Source organism: Apteryx mantelli, chromosome 13, assembly GCF_036417845.1.
Source record: "Apteryx mantelli isolate bAptMan1 chromosome 13, bAptMan1.hap1, whole genome shotgun sequence".
NCBI classification, from domain to species: Eukaryota; Metazoa; Chordata; class Aves; order Apterygiformes; family Apterygidae; genus Apteryx; species Apteryx mantelli.
The window spans coordinates 7,632,053-7,649,950 of NC_089990.1; the positions used below are offsets into that span (position 1 = coordinate 7,632,053).

Consider the following 17,898-nt stretch of genomic DNA (forward strand, 5'->3'; position numbering starts at 1 on the left):
TTGCTGTCAAGTTAGTCTCTCTAAAAACACACGCTGACTACACTTATTCGAAGCCACCCTTTCCTCCAGAAGTTTATTCACAGTTACCTTTAAGTGTTGCAACAGATGAATCAGTTACTCATATCCCTGTTAGTATATTACTTAATATTTTATGTTTAATGCATGTACTTTCTCTTCCTCTCTAAAAGGAGAGCTGAATAGCACGTAGTTTGATGACGGACTTCAGGGGCAGGCAGACCGGCTTCACCAGACAGTTGCTGGCAGGGCTCTTGGTGGAGCGTGCTGCTTGCTTAGGAAGCTCCACGCTACAGAGACCTGCTACCAAGTGCTGTGATACTTCACTTGTAATGAAGCACTTAGGGTAATTCTATTAATTTAAAGTAATTAAAAGATAAACACCAACACTTAGCTATAGATGCCATTTATCACGGTAAACCCTTGATATTTTAAGTTAATGGAATTACCTGAAATGCTTAAAGATAAGCGAAGTCTCCAGCAGTTCCAGAAGGAAGAGTGCCTAGGAGCTGCCCGTTACTCTACAGGGTAGCAAATGTGCTAGTGCTGTCAGGTTGGTTGGTTGGGTTTTGGCTTTTATCTCTAATGGAGCATGTGGGTTGCTTCCTTATTTTAGAGGTGACCACAGCCCACAAAACAAACAAGAAAGGACAGGGCTCTCTGCTCACCTGCAAACGCCTACGTCTAAAATGGGTAGCAGCTAAACTGCAATGAGTTGTTCAAGCACAATCGAGAATATCCCTTGTTCTTCATGTCCAGAGGGTCAACAGAGCAAAGGTAGTACTGTGCCACTACACAACCAGCTACACAAAAAGGACATCCCAACTCCAGGGCATTGCCTCGGTACAAGGCAAATTACAAACGCATTCTGACAAAGTGGAACAACGCCAGCGAAATCAAGTGATGGATGGGAGCCAGCTGCTGCCGGGGAACATCGGCCTCTCACGTAATACCGCCATTAGGAACCATCCTCCACGGTTATGTTGGGATCACCTATTTCTGCAGCAGCCCCTGGGATAGTCGTAAACCCTAATCCTTTACTACAAGGATAAAAACTTGCAGGCATCCATCCTTCAAACATGCAGGCTAGAACAAAATGATACCCCAAGATCCGAGTCAACAAAATCCCAGAGAATCCCCTTGGTGATTCTCCCAAACTTCTTTCCCATCCCTTCCCCCAAATATATTCGGGCAGCCTGCTTTTCTTTCAGTTGACAGAATAGAAAAACAAGTATTCAGGTTTGCCCAGGACTTGTCCCTTATCCCACGACACAAAGCAGAGCAGACAATGTTTATTTGTATATATAGTTTGCTATTTCACCCATGTAAAATAACTTCCTGAAACTCCATATTCCCAAAGCTCATGTTATGAGCTCATCTGAGTTTCACTGCAGACAACCTGTCTTTCCTGCTTGCCTTGACACTTACTACAACTAAGACTTAATAGACATCATACAACTTGTGAAAATGCATATTGTTTTACAGCAGAAGTAACAAAGCAGCTCAAGTTGGATCTTAATTCTGCAGCACTCATATTTCCCCTGCTTGACTGGTCTTAATGGGGTTTAAGTGTTAAGAAGGCTTTAAAATTGCTTCAGCAGTCATTCGAATGTGGTCTTGGGCCCAAACATTTTAATTGTTATTACAACTTGAATTGTGTGCCAGAATTATAATACAGCTTCCAATAAAAAACTAACAAACAAAAAAACCACTTACAAGCACCAGGAGAATCAGTTTTAAATATCAGTTCTTTTTCAAGCTGTGCTTAAAAAATCAGCATTTAAAGAAAAAACCCTTGGCACCAATCTCAGTGTAAAAACCTCTTACCTGCACAAGGAAGATAATAAGGAAGTAGAAGTTGGCAATTCTCCTGAACTGTTCAAAAAGGTTCTTCGGGAGGAAGTTCCAGATCGTATACTGCGGGAGGAGAGAGAAACGGGACAGCTTTTGTGCTGCAGCTTTCCAGATGTCAATACAAACAGGTCAAGACAGAAAGCACGGACTGTATCTACAGACCTGTGCAGAACAGGGAATGAGCTTTCATCTTAAAAAAGGCAAACTGCTGTACCAGATAAATGAATTCCTATTATAATTTCACTGAAGTTGCAGGCAGAGGTGGAGCCCGCAGTGGCCAGGTCCCTACCACCGCCGGCAGGGACTCCCGGGGGTGATTCCCTGGTGTTTTTGATTAATGGATGGCTGTTAATATTAGCAGACTTCTGCAGATCACCGGCTCTGCTGCCTGGAGCCGCGGAGCCGGGGAACCGCCGCGCGCCCCGCGGTTTTGCAGACCAGCTGCTGCTGATTTACTGCAGCCGCAGAGGTCGGCTGGTCACAGCCTGCAAACCGGCACGGCGCCAGGCTACTTATTAAAACAGCCTTTCGGTGTTTTAAGCACCATCTATTGCTGCAACACGTGTATGCCAGAGGGTCGTGCAGTGACAGGCGATTTCACGAACGGGCTTCATAGGATGTCACGGTCTGCTTAATTAGAAGTTGCCTGACTAATTCCTCGACGATGCAGACCTTATGCGGTGAGGTGCGCCACAGCTACCCGTGCGAGCAGCTCGTGGGCCCTGCAGGCAAAGGTCCAGGTGACTGCTCTTAAAACTTCAGCGTGATGCACCTATATGCTAAGGTGCAACCTAGCTCCTGTTTAAACTTCCAACAACACACTTCCAGTCTTGGCTCTCTCCGCTGGTTCATGAAACAGCTGAAAGTGGGCCAAAAAAATTTCTCCAAAATTCTTATTTTGTCAAAATAGCCCAAGCCACACAGGTGGAGAAGGGGAAGGATAACAGAGATAAGAACAACAGTATTTGTTTCAGCAATCAGCTTTTAGATAGGCATTTGGAGAAACATGACTTAATGAAGAGGTAACATACATTGATGGGAATTTAACAACAGCATGGAAAACAGTGGGTCTAATATTTGATCTTTCAGTGTGCCTTGAATAAAGAATAATGAATTGCAAAGACTCAAGACCAATGTCCACCTGATTAAAAAAAAAAAAAAAAAAAGACGACTGGGCAGGCAGGAAAAAGTCCATGCTTAGCAAAAATAAATGGACACAAAAGAACAAGGACACAACATTCAGAAATAATCAAAGACGACTGGGAAAACTAGCACTAAAACAAACCAAGGCACAGGAAGCTGCTCTCTGAAGGACACATCTCATGTCAGGGAAGCATCAGTGGGAATGCTACATAGTTTAAAAGTGTTTAGACTTAAAACTTTTCCTGATATAAATGCATTCAGCACAGGGACATGAAAAGCAGCAAGATCCAAGTTTAAAAAAATTTTTTACAGCTCAAGTATAGTAGAACTGAAGCCTCACTGTGTGCTGAGCATCATGAACCACAAGTAATGCAACGTGTATCCAGCTGTGTTGACACTATTTGATGCCACTTGTTTGATGTTTTACTGAATTTTTTTTCCAAGTCTTTTGAAATAACTTCACGAATGTCAAGGAAAAAGCTAAACACAAGGTAGACAGGTGTCACACAGTTTTCCTACAATAAACAAAAGCTATGTTACTACAATACGAATGTTTTCCTTCTCATCCAAAGGGATAAACAGAACATGGTTATTTTTGTCCTATTTGAAGGGAGAGGAGGAAAAAAAAAAGCACAGAATGAGAATAGTAGAATCACATTTATCTGTCAATTTATAAAATAATCCCCACTTCCTTTCCCAAGTCTAAGCTGCTGTCATGTCATATGCTCTACTATACTTAACCTTCCCTTTCTTCAAAGGGGAATACCCGAAAGTACAAAGAACAACATTGCCATGTGCTTTGCTGTCCTCTAGCACAGAGGAACTCGTACACATCCTCACTAGGATGAGTGGGAAGGAAAAAAAGTGAGCAGAAAAACTGGCGTATCGGTGGGAGATACGCTTTGGGCTGCATCACATGGACTGTAGTTTAAGCCCTCAAGAGGTGCAGAGAGTTTCAGCACGCCCACTAGCAACGTCTGCCTCGGGCTGATGCAATGCCGCTTCACTCGCGCGCCTTTCGCGAGCCTCAGCCCAGCTTTGCGCCAGGCTGGTCCAGGCTGCCCCCGGCTCCGCGAGGGCAGGCACCCAGGGCGAAGGGGCTGGTTAACGCTCCGGCTGCGCGGATGGCTCCATGGCTGCCACTTGCAAAGGGAGATTTTAATTACTCAAGGACGGACTTAAAAAGGTTTAAATTTAAAAAAAAAAAAAAAAAATACATGATTTACAGCAAGATGAGGCTGAAGTACCTGCATAGGGAATATGCAAACCATGATTAAGTAGCAACACCACCTGTACTAACAGAGCAAACTCACCTTGGATGAGACGATCCTGTTATCGCAGAACTTCTGTGCAACGTACGCATCCGTTTCCGAAACCGGACGGTGCCCAACCACCACGGTGCGTGTACCAACTCGCTTCTCTTCCCCAGCACACTGCCAGAGACAAGCAGGGAAGGCAAATTAAGCTTCTAGCCCCCCACCAGTCTACGTATGGGTATTCACTGTTTCCGACGTCGAGTGAGTCATTTTGTTGGTGGGACATAAGGCAGGCTGAGCCCTCAAGGGTTCGCTTCTCCGCCCCAGCAAAAGAGGACAGAGCGGACGGGACGCACGTAAGGTCATTTAGCAAAACCCTGGCAGAGCCGAGACCAGAACCGGGGTCCCACGCGGCCGCCGCCGCAACCCCGGCCCCGCGGCGCTCGGCTCCCTGTCCCGCGTGGCAAGGGAGAGGTCGTAGCAGGGGGTCACCGCTATCCTGGTCCACCGCAAGCACCCTTCCGTGCCCGGGAAGCGCAGTGGTTTTAGCAACACCTGCTGTTGCCTGAGGCCTCCCAGAGCGGTGGAGGAGCTCCCGTCTGTCACGGGTCCCAAGAACATCTGCCAGCAAGAAACCTCTCCACCTTGTGCTTCAAGAGGGAAGGCACCTTGGGGGTCTCTCCATACAGACCATCTCAAACTGCTGACACGGGAGCATATTTACACAGATCCTGAAACTTCCACAGCCCGTGACTAAAGTCCTTTTAATTTCAGTTTTGGTTTTCGCAAGTTTCCCTTTTAATCTTCAGTTACCCCACGAGGGTGCAGCCACGTCAGTACCTACAACAGCAACTCCTTCCCGGATACCCGCGCTTGCAAGCTGTGCCCATGAGCTCTGCAATTTTTCCATCTTAAAGAAGGGTAGCATACCTTTATCAAGTATTTGCAATCATTAGGGATATACTTATCTTCTAAGTACCTCTTCTTATTTCCTATTCCTGGCCTGGAGACACCCACTTACAGACATCAAACCTTTTCTTGTGCCAGTATTTACTGGCAGAAACAATTTTAGCCCCAGGTTTCTATGGCGGCTTCATAATTTATACCAGGATCCCAGAGAAGACAGTGGAAATAGCACCTTTCTTTATGCTTGTTTTCCTGTCAAACCTTCAAGTCTAACTGAAATATCTTACAACGTCATTTATGCATGCAGACCCAGGATTAAATTTTAAAAGGCATACTTCTGCTATGTTTAAATCTAAAATAAAAACAAGAAATAGAGAAGATCACATCAAACTTACTGCATGTAAAGCTTATTTTAAAATAAAAAGCCCGCATTTCAGCTTTTATACAAATGCCAGTTATGTCAACAGAATGTCGGGAGAACTGATTACTTTTCCTCTTAAACGGCCGAGCACTTAAGCCTAACTTGCTCCCCCGTGAACGGGCAGCGGGACACAACGGCGGCTGGCAGGCTTGGAGGGAGGCTCCGGAAAGGCGGCTCTGCAGGAGCCAGGGCGAGCCGCAGCGGGGAAAAACACCGCAGTGCTCGGAGAGACACCGAGGGGCGGTGGGGACGCCCCCGAGTAACTTCTTCACAGCTCTGACACTTCTTACAGGCTGGGACAGGGCGATCCGGCTGCCTGGCGCTGCCTGCCTGCCGCGCTCTCCCCTGCGCGACCCCCTCCCGCGCCCGTCCCCGCGTTCCCGCGATCCTCCCTTCCCCGTGCACCCTCCTTGCACCGCCGAGACGCGGTCCAGACGGCTGCGGGGATGCAACAGAGGTTTTGCACAGCTCAGCGCAGGGCAGCCGGGAGGGGGACAGCTACTCGCCGCTTCCCCGGCTGCAGGAGCTAGGGATTACCAAAAGAGATCACCAGGCAACCGGTTCGAAAACAAACAAAAGGAAGTATGCCCCATTCAGCCGGGCCGCTCGGCGTCGCTTCCACGAAGGCCAGGCGCAGAAGCGGATTAAAAAAGAAGCTAGAGGCGTTCGGAGAAGGCCCGTGGCTATGACACAGCGTTCCAGATGCAACACAGCCCCGCGAGGCCGACCGGGGGAGCCCGCGGAGGAAGCAATGCTGTTTGTGCTTCTTGTTCTTTGCCTGAGCAAACGCTCACTAAGGGCTGCAGTTGGAGCCGGCTTACAGCGCCGGGCAGACCTCAGCCCTGCTCAAGCACAGCGGTTCCCATGTTCCTAGGAAGAGGCGTGCGTGGAGCAGGGATGCACACGGCAGCCCAAAACCGAGCTCTGAAACCTCCGGAAATCAGAGACACACGCACCCGCCAGCAAAGTTCACGCTCCAAGAGCTGCTCCTGCGTTCGGAGGCTTCACTCTGCACTTCCCAGCTGCTCCGGGTGGTGGTACCGCTCTTACCTCGCTCTCCACAAGCTTGCTCCCTTCTGCATCCCCTGCTCCTCTGCTCCTCATGCTTCGCCCTAGCCAGCGCGGGTCGTCCTTCCGCGCCTTCTCCTGCTGTTGAGCCACCCACTCTTGCACTGCTGTTATCTGGGCCACGCTTTGCTCCTTTGACGGCTTTGAGCAAACAGGATCCACACGTGCAACTCCCAGCACGTCTCAGGGAAACCACTGCTGTCCAGCACGACAGCTCAGTTGTCTGCAGATGCTCCCGAAGAATCCCATTTTGACAGCGAGACTGCACAAAACCCCCTCACCTGCCCCACAAGCCCTGCAGCGGCTACACCCGCCACCAGGTCACGACGCACAACGAGTCATTGGGAGTTTTGCTTTTCTTGCTTGCTTGTTTTTTTCTAAGCAGAATGAGATGTCACGTATGAATGATAACCTGTCGTCACAGTGTCACAGGGGCTTAACGACAGCCCCTTTACTCAACGGCAGTCAGAGGAAAGATAAGGGAATAACAGGAAGGAAAGTATTTATAGCCTGTCAGATCCAGGTCAGGCAAGGAAAGAATTTCTGTCCTCCCAGTTAAAATAGACCCGATGCATTCTCGCCTTCACATGCGCACGCTGAACTGCCAAACAAGGAACAAAACTCACGCGGAAATGAGTTGATCTGGACACGAAAACCCATCTCGAAGCTCGCTGATGCAGGACACTGAAGGCAGGGGTTGTACTGAGTTAGGGTTCAAACAAGGTGGTCCACAGACGGGCTCTAGAAGTCTCACAGCAGCTACACACGCAGGCACGCTCAGGGTGCCTGTCGGGGCACCCACAGATTTCACCAACATCACCAAACCTGGCTGATTGCAGGGGCTCCCCGTGTCCGCGCTTGGGATACGGGACCCACTTGGGCCAGAAACGCACATCCTTTAAGCAAGGCCAGAGGTTCACCCCGAAGTACTTACAACCTCCTTTGGACATTTCTATTAGCCAGGTTTCTCTAGTGATGAGACGTCGCATAGGGACGGCCAAACCATTTCACGGTTTGAAACACCCACGCACAAACTGTCTTCCTGCCCCTGCACATTTACAGCCCGTCCTCCAGGAGGATAGAAAAGGGCCCTGTTGGGCGCCTCCATCTATTCTCAGAGAACAGAAACCCATCAGGTTTAGCTATAATCCAGCAAGTGTTTTCTTTGGCACACCTACACTTGGAAATTACAGCAGAACAGGTTAGGACACAAACTGGAAGCACAACAGCTCTCCCACCGCAGACCATAAGGGAACACCTAACTCTTAGCTCATCTCAGCCGACTTCATCCATTGCAGGCAGCCGCAAGGGGCACTTGCAACCCGCAGCAAAAGGCTGCAGCAGACCCCCGCGGAAGCACTGCTCCGGGAGGCTTCCCGGTGTAGGCGACAACGACATCATCTTACAGCACTGAATAAATACAGCTCTCACATGTAAAACCCTGCACTTGCTAAAACTTTGCTAAAAACACTTGCAAACTTTAGACAAGTATCAGTTCATAGGCAGATGCATATCGGTAACTATAGTCCTTAAAAAATGACCTGTTTCAATGAGGAAACATAGTAGGGTCTATCTCCCTCAGCTTCCATCTCCTGACTGCCTGGCACATACAAGATCCTTGGCAAATGAAAATTGTCTGTTTTCAAAAAAAAAGTAAATAAAAATAAAACCGTGGAGTAGATTACAAATTGGCTTTCTGTCCTTTCTAAATCCCTTGCACGTATAACGAGCTTCACTGGCCCAGACTCTGGCGGTGATGGGAGCAGAGCCTGCAGTCCCCTGGCCAGGCTGAAGCGAGACGGGGGGTTTAGCGGAGGGGGCTCATACGGGACCGCAGAGGTTTTCGTGCTGCCCGGACAGAGATCTGCTAGGGGTTCGGCCGCCCCCCAGAGCCGGGCTCCCACGAGGCGCCGCAGAGGCGGACGCGCCGCTGCCTTGTGCCGGCCGTCCCACCGTCCCGTCCCGGCGCTGGACGCTCGGGCGTGCGTAGGAAGGCACTACTCGCTTGCGGCCATCCTGCGAAAACCAGCTAACTGTGAAAGCAGCAGCAACCAACAGAGCACCAGAGAAACCTGGTCACAGTCGGTTTCAGCTGAAACAGAGACAACAGAACGTGATTAAAATAGTGCTTGTGGTTAGGCAGACTACAAACAAACTATTTTGTCTTTCCGACATCCAAAATGCTCAACATCAGAAATGAGACAGACACCAAAAAGCATTGTGCAGGGTTGGATTTAACAGGCATTTTCAATTCACTTCATAATTTTGTTAAGAGGAGAAGGAGTGGAAAAAAAAAAGCCTTCTTAGATCAGGCCAAGGTTTCTTAAAATTAGCTTTAGGGATTTTCAAACACGCACAGGAAAAACATTTTTCACCGTTCACGGTTCAAGGGCACTAACAGGCAGCTGGGCTGCTACAACACCAACGGATACTGCTCATGCTTTTCTTATTCTTATTAATCCCTGACCCTAGAGCTTGTTTGCTTTGAAACCCCACCAGAGCAGGTGCCAAAAATGCGAAATCCTTATCATGTGTCAGCTGCCCAGCAAACCTCAGCCCGCGGCGGGCGGACGCTGCTGGCATGCCCTGCTTCAGGCTCTGCGTCCCAGTTGTCCGAAGGGCCCCATCGCCGGCAGCTTGTCAAGCCGCAAGCAAAACCCAGAGATGGAAAAGGCACTCTGGAAACAACCATGCTAAGACAGCAAGGCCCAGGATTAACTGCTGCTTAGAGAAAGCCTTGCCGGAACGTTAAAAAAAAAAATCCCAGGCCAGCCCTATTGCATACCTAGGGCAGCGGTTATTTAATGGATCCGCTCACACCAACATCAGGGCTGCCCCAAAGAAAGGGGCAGCTCTTCCTTCCCCCTTCCAGCTCTCCACCCATTTCTGCAGCACCTTAAAGTGTTTTTACAGAGGCACCATGGAAAAAGAAAGGAAAAGAAAACTCACACCCAGCAGCTCTTCCCGCTCTTTGCACTACTGCCTTCCTTAAACCTCCGTCTACAGCAGCCCAGAGCACAGAAAAGCGCCTCCAGGCGCAGCGCGAGCGCGCTGGCTGCGTTAGCGAGGCAGCGGCAAGGATCACGAACCTGCGGCGCGGGAGCGGCGGGCAGAGCCATCCCTTCACGCCGCACCGCGGCGGCTCAACCCGACGAGGACCGCTGGAGAGCGGATGCAAACCGCAAACCCGAAGCGCAAGATCCCCGTCGGCTCCCCGGGCAAGAACGGGAGTCGAGCGTGACTCGCGAGCGTCCTTTCTAGCCCAGGAGCGGAAACGAGAGCTTCCTCTCCCCTTGGGCACGCTGGAAGAGCGGCGGGAAACAGAACAGAGGTGGTGATTTGCCAAACGGAAACAACAAAGCTCTAGTAAAACACTTCTGGAAGAATATACAGCAATATTTACTTTATAAGACTGTCTATAATTAGTCATGGAAAGCTTGAAATGTGAAGCACGCAAAGCCCCAAAATGGAAGAATAAGCCCTAGTTATGGTGTGCTAGATAACCCGGCCAGCTACTTTCTTCCTCCACCAAGTATGACCTACTGTGTGGCTTTCATCCCTCATTTCCCCTTTAATTTTTCCCCATCTGAAGCAGCCCATCCAGAGATTACACCAAAACCCTCGACGGCATGTCAGAGCCCTCTGCAGAGACGAGGAAGACATCCTAGTTACATGGGCTAACCAGGCTCCTCGCCGCCTGCCCGGCCCCAGGGTTTCCGTTCCCTATTCCTCCTAGTGCTCGCGGACAGCAGACCGCTGGTATCGCAGCATCGCAAAGCCATGCAGGCAAATGGAAGGCCTAACATCAAATTTCTTGGATTTTTCAGTTCCCCAAAATTGAAGATGCATTATGATACAGACGCCTACATTTATGACAAAAGCTCCTTCGTCCGCTCTGCAGTCAAAAGCTATTATTTTGACAACTGCACTTCATGCGCCATCATTCCACAAATGACTCTCCGGGTTGCTAATAGATGGCAAAGTCTTAATAATAGTTCTCAGCAGAGACTCGAGAGGTGACTTAGGGACTAACCGCCATTCTTTTGTGAAAAGTATAAGACATGCAGATTAGCATGGAGAGAATTTAGACTTTTTCCCTACCACCTTTCATCAAAAGTTTAAATTCTGATAGCAAAAAAGAAAATATTACTTGGATCCAATTCAAGTGACTGTCTCGTTGCCTGGCGGGGTTTTAAGAAGTCCGTACTGCACAGCACAGCAGCTACGAGACTCGCTTCTCCCTTCCCTGGCTACCCGCTGCGGCTTCCTCCGCCTGCCCGTGATTCCCCCCCAAAATCCCCACTTCCTACAAGTTTTGAGCACTAGTTAAAGCTTTAGATTTAACTATTGCAAAAAGCCCCCGGATTTTCACGAGTAGAGATCTGGAAACAGGAAGTGATGCCAGGTGAGATCGTGTAACGTGCCAGGTGTCCAAGCGATGCCTGACCCTCCCTCGGGGCGCCGCTCCGGGAAGCCCTCGGGGAGCCCCACGCGGAGGTGCCCTGCCCCGAGGAGGGCTCGCCGGCAAGGGGACAGCCCAAACCACTCCTGCAGGGAGCCACACTGGTTCAGCCTGCCAAACAGGTTCGGGGCAGGGGACGCTCAAAGGTCCGTGCCAGGGAGAAGACGGGGAACAACGCAGCTATCGGGGAGGGCATCACCACCTCCGCTGGCCACCTCTTGGAGAGCCCGGCTTGCAAGGAAGCACATGTCCCAGGCAGGAGAGCTATCTGCTGTCCTCCTGCCTGGGGGGGGTTTGCTACAGATATGGGCAACCCAATCTTACAGTAAGAAGGTACTAGGAAGGCTAAAAATATGTGCAAGTGACAGGAGCGAACACACAAGGTCAGCTATAAAACACCCCTCGAAGCACACCTCTTTCTCAGCACTGCTGCGCAACGACCTTAGGGTACAAAAGCAGAAGCAGCTGGAGGAACCAAACAGACGCAAGCCAAAACCCGAGGACAAATTTTCGTTGTTTTACCAAACAGTGATCCTAGCATTTATCCCACCTCCTAAACTTTCAAGCTCAGGGTCTTCCTCTGTTCTCTCAGACAGAGCAACCAAGCCAAAAGCCGGCCAGCCTTTCAACGTGGGATCCAAACCAGACGTGAGCTAAAGGGGCTTATTTGAAAGACAACAGCCAAAGAATCAAACACAAAACACAGGAGATGCTTAAAAGATGGGCCCAGTGAAGCTGTTCTACCAGGAAGGTCTTTCTGAGTTGGCAGCTCACAAGCTACCCTCACTTGCTGTCCCCCTGGCAGGAGCCGTATACCAAAACTGCCCTGGTTAATACCGGGGTGTGCTGCCAAATTTGGCACCGATTCAGGTGCATATGCTTTGCTCAACATATGACAGCAAAAAAGCATCACTGCTGCAGTATGTCCCTCCTTCTGTCATGAAGGAATTCATAAAAGGAACATACTTTTCAATATTCACCCACCTTCCCCATATTAGCAACAGCTATTTTAACAGAGAATTGCTACCTTTGTACAAGGCCCTTTTTTTTCTGCCATAAGCAGCAGTTCTGAAATGAAGGCAGTAGGGATAATAGCTATTTTTGTATGTTGTCCAAATTAAAAAAGCCCATATATACACATCAATAAGCTCATGAAAGATCAGCTGGGGCTTGGCATTTTGTGAGATAGTAAATCTTTCTTCAATCACTTAAGAACAGGTACTGTTTGAAGGCACTGGACCAGAACACGGCTGGAATTAAAAATGTCAGCGTATGCAACTAATTACCAAACAGCATTTATGACTTCAAGCAATTGGAGCCTTAAGCTGAGATAGATTATTTAAGTTTTCAGCCCCCAGCACTTCCCAAATTCTTAGCCTGAATTTGGGCAAGCCTCACTTTGCACCTCACTTTCCCTCTCCATCTGTGTAACTCCTACCATTGGTCTATCTTTGCATTGCCCGACCTACTTAAATCTTCACTACTCAAGTGGCAGACTGGTTCAGACGCAAGCTGTGAACATGCTTTGCCCAGGTACAACAACTCCCACGTGCCTCCTGGAGACCTCCCTTCTTCACTTACTCTCCCAAACTTCTGGGAAACCATCGCAGCATGATGTGCAGGACCTGCTTGGCACATGATAGAAGTTACCTAGCTTGTTAAAAATTAGCAAATCCTGGTAAAAATTAATGGAGTAGGCAGATTTCAACACTAAAGATAAACTCCCACTCTACAGAGCGGATAGGCTGTCCCACAGCCTGCACGGTGAGGCTCGGTTTCATGAGGATCCTGCATGAGCCACTGTAATAAGAAATGGGCTATTCTTCAAAAACCTGCAAAAAAACATTGCTTAATTATATCTCCCATATGGCAAACAAGTGTCTATGCCGCCTACTGTCCCTGTTTTCAGAAAACGTAGTGGCAGGAAAAAAAATTTTTTTTGATTTACTATAGTTTCAGAAGGCATCTAAACCAAAACCAACTAACCAAAAGAAATTCCTTTCATGTTTGCTTTAGATACTTGTATTTACTTTGTGGCTTGAAGATGGTAAGTCACAGAAAAGGGTCTAATAAAACCCACAGGCGTTTAAAAAAAAAGTCATCTGCTAAAACTGGAGCTAGTTATACTGCACAAGTGCAAAGCTCAATCATTTGAATGAAATCATGGCTTGTATTAAGTACATGTAGAAGAAAGATTAAATTACATCGCTTGGCTTAGATCTCACAAATAATTTAAAATCTGATCACTCTTGTATTGTTCCATTATCATAGAAGTAGTAGAAAAGACAGCCTGCTTTACAAGAAAGCCTGCAAATATAAAAACACATCCCAAAACAGCCTAAAAGTTGAGCGTACTGCTTAACTTATCTGCAAAAGAACCATGGACAAGATTTAAAATTTTAAAAAGCCTCTGCAAATTAAAAATAACCCCCTAAACTGTCAGGATAGTCTCAAACAGCCAATCAGCACACCTGCTTCATTGCCTGCTCAGTCTTATCGCCCAACCAATACATTTTTAATTACAGTTTTTCTTGCCAATTTTTATATTACTTTTTGTACTTAGTCATTTCTATGCAAGTACACGCAACGCTTTGACAAAACACTTAATAATTTAGCAGCTAAGCAGACTATGCTTACCCACACGGACCACATTTTAGGCAGATCTCCTGATTGTAGAGAGCACTCCATAGATCCGAATCAATCACACCACTTTCCCTTACATCCGAAGGGAAGAGTCGACGACATGCAGGGTTCTCAAGGGGGGGGGAAACAAAACAGAACAACAACAAAAAAAGCCTGTGTGTTTAAAATAGTAAGAGCCAATAGGTCCAAAAAGAAAAACAGCTGAAGCTGAGCAAAGCTCAGAGCGTGACTTGCAATGGAGAGCATTCAACTAACAAACGCCTTCGAGAAGGAGGAGCCTTTTGGTTAGGGGAGAAGGGACACGTCCAGATTTGCTCATTTTCCACCGGAGGGGATTTTTGCTGGTCATTTCTAACCGTAAGAGTGAAGTTCAGTGCCTTAGGAAAACAAAGGTTAAAATTTAAACAAATATCCTTTCTCCTGTATTCAGGCTGAAGCTCCTGCCCGTATTTCCATCAGAAAGAAACGCAATAATACCACCAAGTACTAATAGCACCGTGCAAAACCAGCTTTTGGAGCTGAAGCATGTGTGGGAAGGACATCAGAAATAATAGCAGGTTTACTATCCAAACCACAATAATAAGCAGAACAATAAGTAGCAGCAAAAAAAACAAGGCATAGAAGAAGGACTGTTATTTCTTTGCCAAGAGCGAGGATAACACTGTTAACATTTACTACACCTCCGGAGTGCTGCACTGAGGAAACCAAGCTCCCTCCCTGCAGCTCCCTGCTGGGGTGATCCCAGACGGCCGTTGCCAGCGCTACAGGGCTCAGTCATCCCCTTCACGTTGGGGACAACGAACAGGTCCATGGGGATGCGGCAGAACTTCATCTACCCAAACTGTCATCTTCACGGCTCCCTCTCGTAAGCAAGCAGACTGGCACTGCAGTCCTCTCTACGGCCAAGGGCATCCCCTGGGAGGGACCTTGATGACTCCCGACTCCTCTTCAAAGGACGCTCGCTTGCCTCCCTCGCCCACGATGTCCTCTGCTCCGAGCTTTTGACGTAACCCACTTTTGACCTGCATTAACAAGGCGCCTCAGAGCGAGGCGAGCGGCCCTGGCAGCCCCCGGCACGGAGCCGTCTCCGAGTGCCGTCGGCGCTCTACCCCCAAGGGCGTGCTGCCTCCTGGCAGGAAGGTTGTCCTTATCTTCAGAAAGGACAATGGGCCAGAGAATACCAAAGCCTGAATAGGCTGAGTTTCCTGGAAAAGTTGACTCACCAAATAAAACTACCGGTAAAAGGGTGGGGAGTAACAGGGGGGTAGGGGGAGCAGGGGAAAGGAGCACCGAGGTTTTAAGAAGGGTGGAGGGTGTAACGTAAGAATCCCGATCATTATGCTACAGAAGCGATCAGCCCTTTCCTGGGCTCAGGGAACGAAGCCCAGCCGTTAGGACACAACGCGCATACAGGTGACAAAACCCTGCACAGACACGCTGCAGACCTCACCGCGATCCGAGGACAGGACCGCTTCCCCTCCCTAGGAGCCAGGAGGCTTTGGCTCCGCTCTGATGGCCCCAGTGATAAGTGCAGCAGAGGAGGAAGTGAACCATGCCAAAAAGCCTGGAAATGGAGCACTCAAGGCTTTGATCAATCTGCTGCAAGCGGAGTCGGACACAGTCAGTGACCCTCATTTCTCCTAATGAGAGTCCCTGGCTGCGTATCATGTTACGTTAATGCAAACCAGAAAATCTGCCCCCTCTCCCCTCAAATGAGGGTATTTAATCTCCTCCTGGGCTGAAGGAACCCTCTCATCAGCACGCACTGGAAAAAGCAAGCAAGAAAAGGAGGCTGAAGGAGACTTCTGCCTCTCCGGCCCTTTGAAAGCAGGCTGGGACGGAGGCAGTGGAGCAGGGGACATTACGCTGCTACAGCAAATAAGTGCGTCTGCTCTGGGCAGCGAGACCTGAGCTCGCACACAAAGAGGTGGTTGTTCGGACGAATCCGACTGCAGTCCTCGAGATGCTGACAGGAAAGAAATCCCTCGTCCGCAGGAGAGGAGCCAGGACTTCCCCTGTTTACCAGCAGTGGCGACAACAAGGTAGATGCTTGAACAAGGCGAAGCACGTGGGGGCAAAACCCCCACCAGACTGTCACGCCACGAAGGTTTGATAGCAACAACTGAGACAGTAACGTAATAAAAAAAACTGTGTTTACTCGCTCGTCACAGGCCCATCTTCCTTTCCACTTCTTTGGCCCCGGAGCAGCGTTGGGGACGTTGCCCTGGCGGATTCTCACAGCCAGCACAGAGGGGGAAAGGACTTTTCATTGACACAGTACGTCCGGCACTATCGTGAATCAGGTGGTCACAGATCAGGATTTCGAGGGCCATAGCAAAAGGAAGGAGAAACTGGAGTTTTTCTTCAAAGCTTGCACTGTCCAGAGGATGCAGGGTAGAGAGGAGGAAGAAAAGCCTGCAAAGATCCTGAGGACACAAAGCTGGTAGTAGCAATGCCTGAGCTGCTGGCTATTATCAGTCACTCATTTTCCCTAAAACAGTTTTATTATTAACACAAAAACGCATTAGTAGGCAAATTCAGAACCTCCTCCTGTCCATTTCTTGCATCTTGGCCAATTTCACCGCTGACACGAATCGCTCTGAACCGGTGACCGGGGCGCTGGCAGGAGGAGCTCAGCTCCGCACTTGCTGTTCACCAGCACGTCGACTTACTGCATTTGCTGCACACACGAGGCTCAGAATACCATTATGAACAACGAGCTCGTCAAGCACTGCCAAATCAAAGATATCGGAGAGCTTCTCCATCCATACCCCAGCCATTCAGAGGAAGACTCGTCCCACTCCAGGCTTTTTAGACCTTGAAAATACAGGGGGCAGAGATCCTTTTCTGGGAAAGGGCAGAAGACTGCAGACTGGGAACCGATGACCAGGCGCCCCACGGAGCCTAAGTGCCAGAAACAGCACCAGTGCTCTTGGCCCTGTAGCCAAGAAATCTGGAAGGTCAAACGCCACCGGCTTTTAATTAAGCTCCCTCTTTCTCTAAGCCTGGTGTTTTAACTCTTGGAATAAGCAGGGAGGCGAGAGCACTAAGAGGTTTTGTGTTCCTGCATTTGGCATCCCAAGGGAAACAAAGCAACACCTCCACAGTGATGAAAAAGCCTAAGGAGGTTTTTTTGGTGCTTTTTCTTTTCTTCCTCCTTCCCTCTTAAAGGAGGCCTTTCCGCAGATCACATAATCCTGCATTTTCCCAGCAAATATGCCACATTGTCCACAATTACAGTTTCAGCTCAGCAGCATTTTGCAGAAAGTCAGGATCATATATGATGCAGAAAGTCAAACGCAGACCAAAGCCAGCAGATATTGATTGGGATAGCATTACTTAATTGCTGCTATTTTATGGAAAATATGCCGTTCCTGTTCAGACGGAACCATTGCCCTTTGGAAGTCAGAAAAATCTCAGCTCTTTTCCCCCGCTCTGTTGGCAGCCGGGGTTATGAAACCATCATCCATATTGAAACACAAGTGGCATTTTTTTTGGCAGCGCAGGGTACAGTTTGACCAGCGTGCTGCCAACATATCACATTCGGTATCCTGGGAACACTCGGGAGCCGAGAGCTGCGGCAGGATTTTGAACAAGAGCCCAAACGTTTTACAGAGGTCAAAGGAACCACAGCGAGGTCGGCCCCTTCGGCAAAGCCTTCCTCCCCCCTCCTCTTCCCCCGCTCCAGCTGCGCGCACAGGGCCGCCCGGACCGGCGGCTCGCTCGGAGCGCAGAGAGCCAGTCGCCCCGACAAAAGTTAGTGCAAGAGGGAAAAAAAAAGTTTGCAATTGCTTTTCCCTCAGCTGCCACCTCTTTTCCTCTTTCGCCCTTCAGTGGCGTGCCACGAGTCACGGAGCAACCCCATGAAGAGTCCCCAACTGCCAGGCCGGCCACAGAGGCCAGCACAAAAATTCCCCCTTATGCACGCCACGTTGCTGTTCCCACCCCGAAACGCCGGGGTAGGTGCCCGCCAGGCACGGGAGCCCCATGGCAGCCGCCGGCTCACACGGCTGTGAGACCACCGCTCTGCTGCTCACTTCTCCTCGTTTCCCAAGGAAGCAGTTGTGTTTTCCCCCTCCACGCACAAATATTTAAGCAGAGGGGACTGGAAAGCTACGGATTTCAAGGAG

General features: G+C 49.1%; 1 protein-coding gene across 4 annotated transcripts in view; it reads right to left on the minus strand.

Annotated features, from left to right (window-relative positions):
* ATP11C (ATPase phospholipid transporting 11C) overlaps window positions 1-17,898 on the minus strand; it is a 77,888-nt gene that overhangs the window by 42,999 nt on the left and 16,991 nt on the right. For all 4 annotated transcript variants that reach the window (XM_067304094.1, XM_067304097.1, XM_067304096.1 and 1 more), the window contains exons 2-3: window positions 4,326-4,445; window positions 1,843-1,932 (exon numbers count right to left, since the gene is read on the minus strand). In XM_067304094.1, the coding sequence (XP_067160195.1) occupies window positions 1,843-1,932; window positions 4,326-4,445 (210 nt within the window). The remainder of the gene's footprint in view (window positions 1-1,842; window positions 1,933-4,325; window positions 4,446-17,898) is intronic.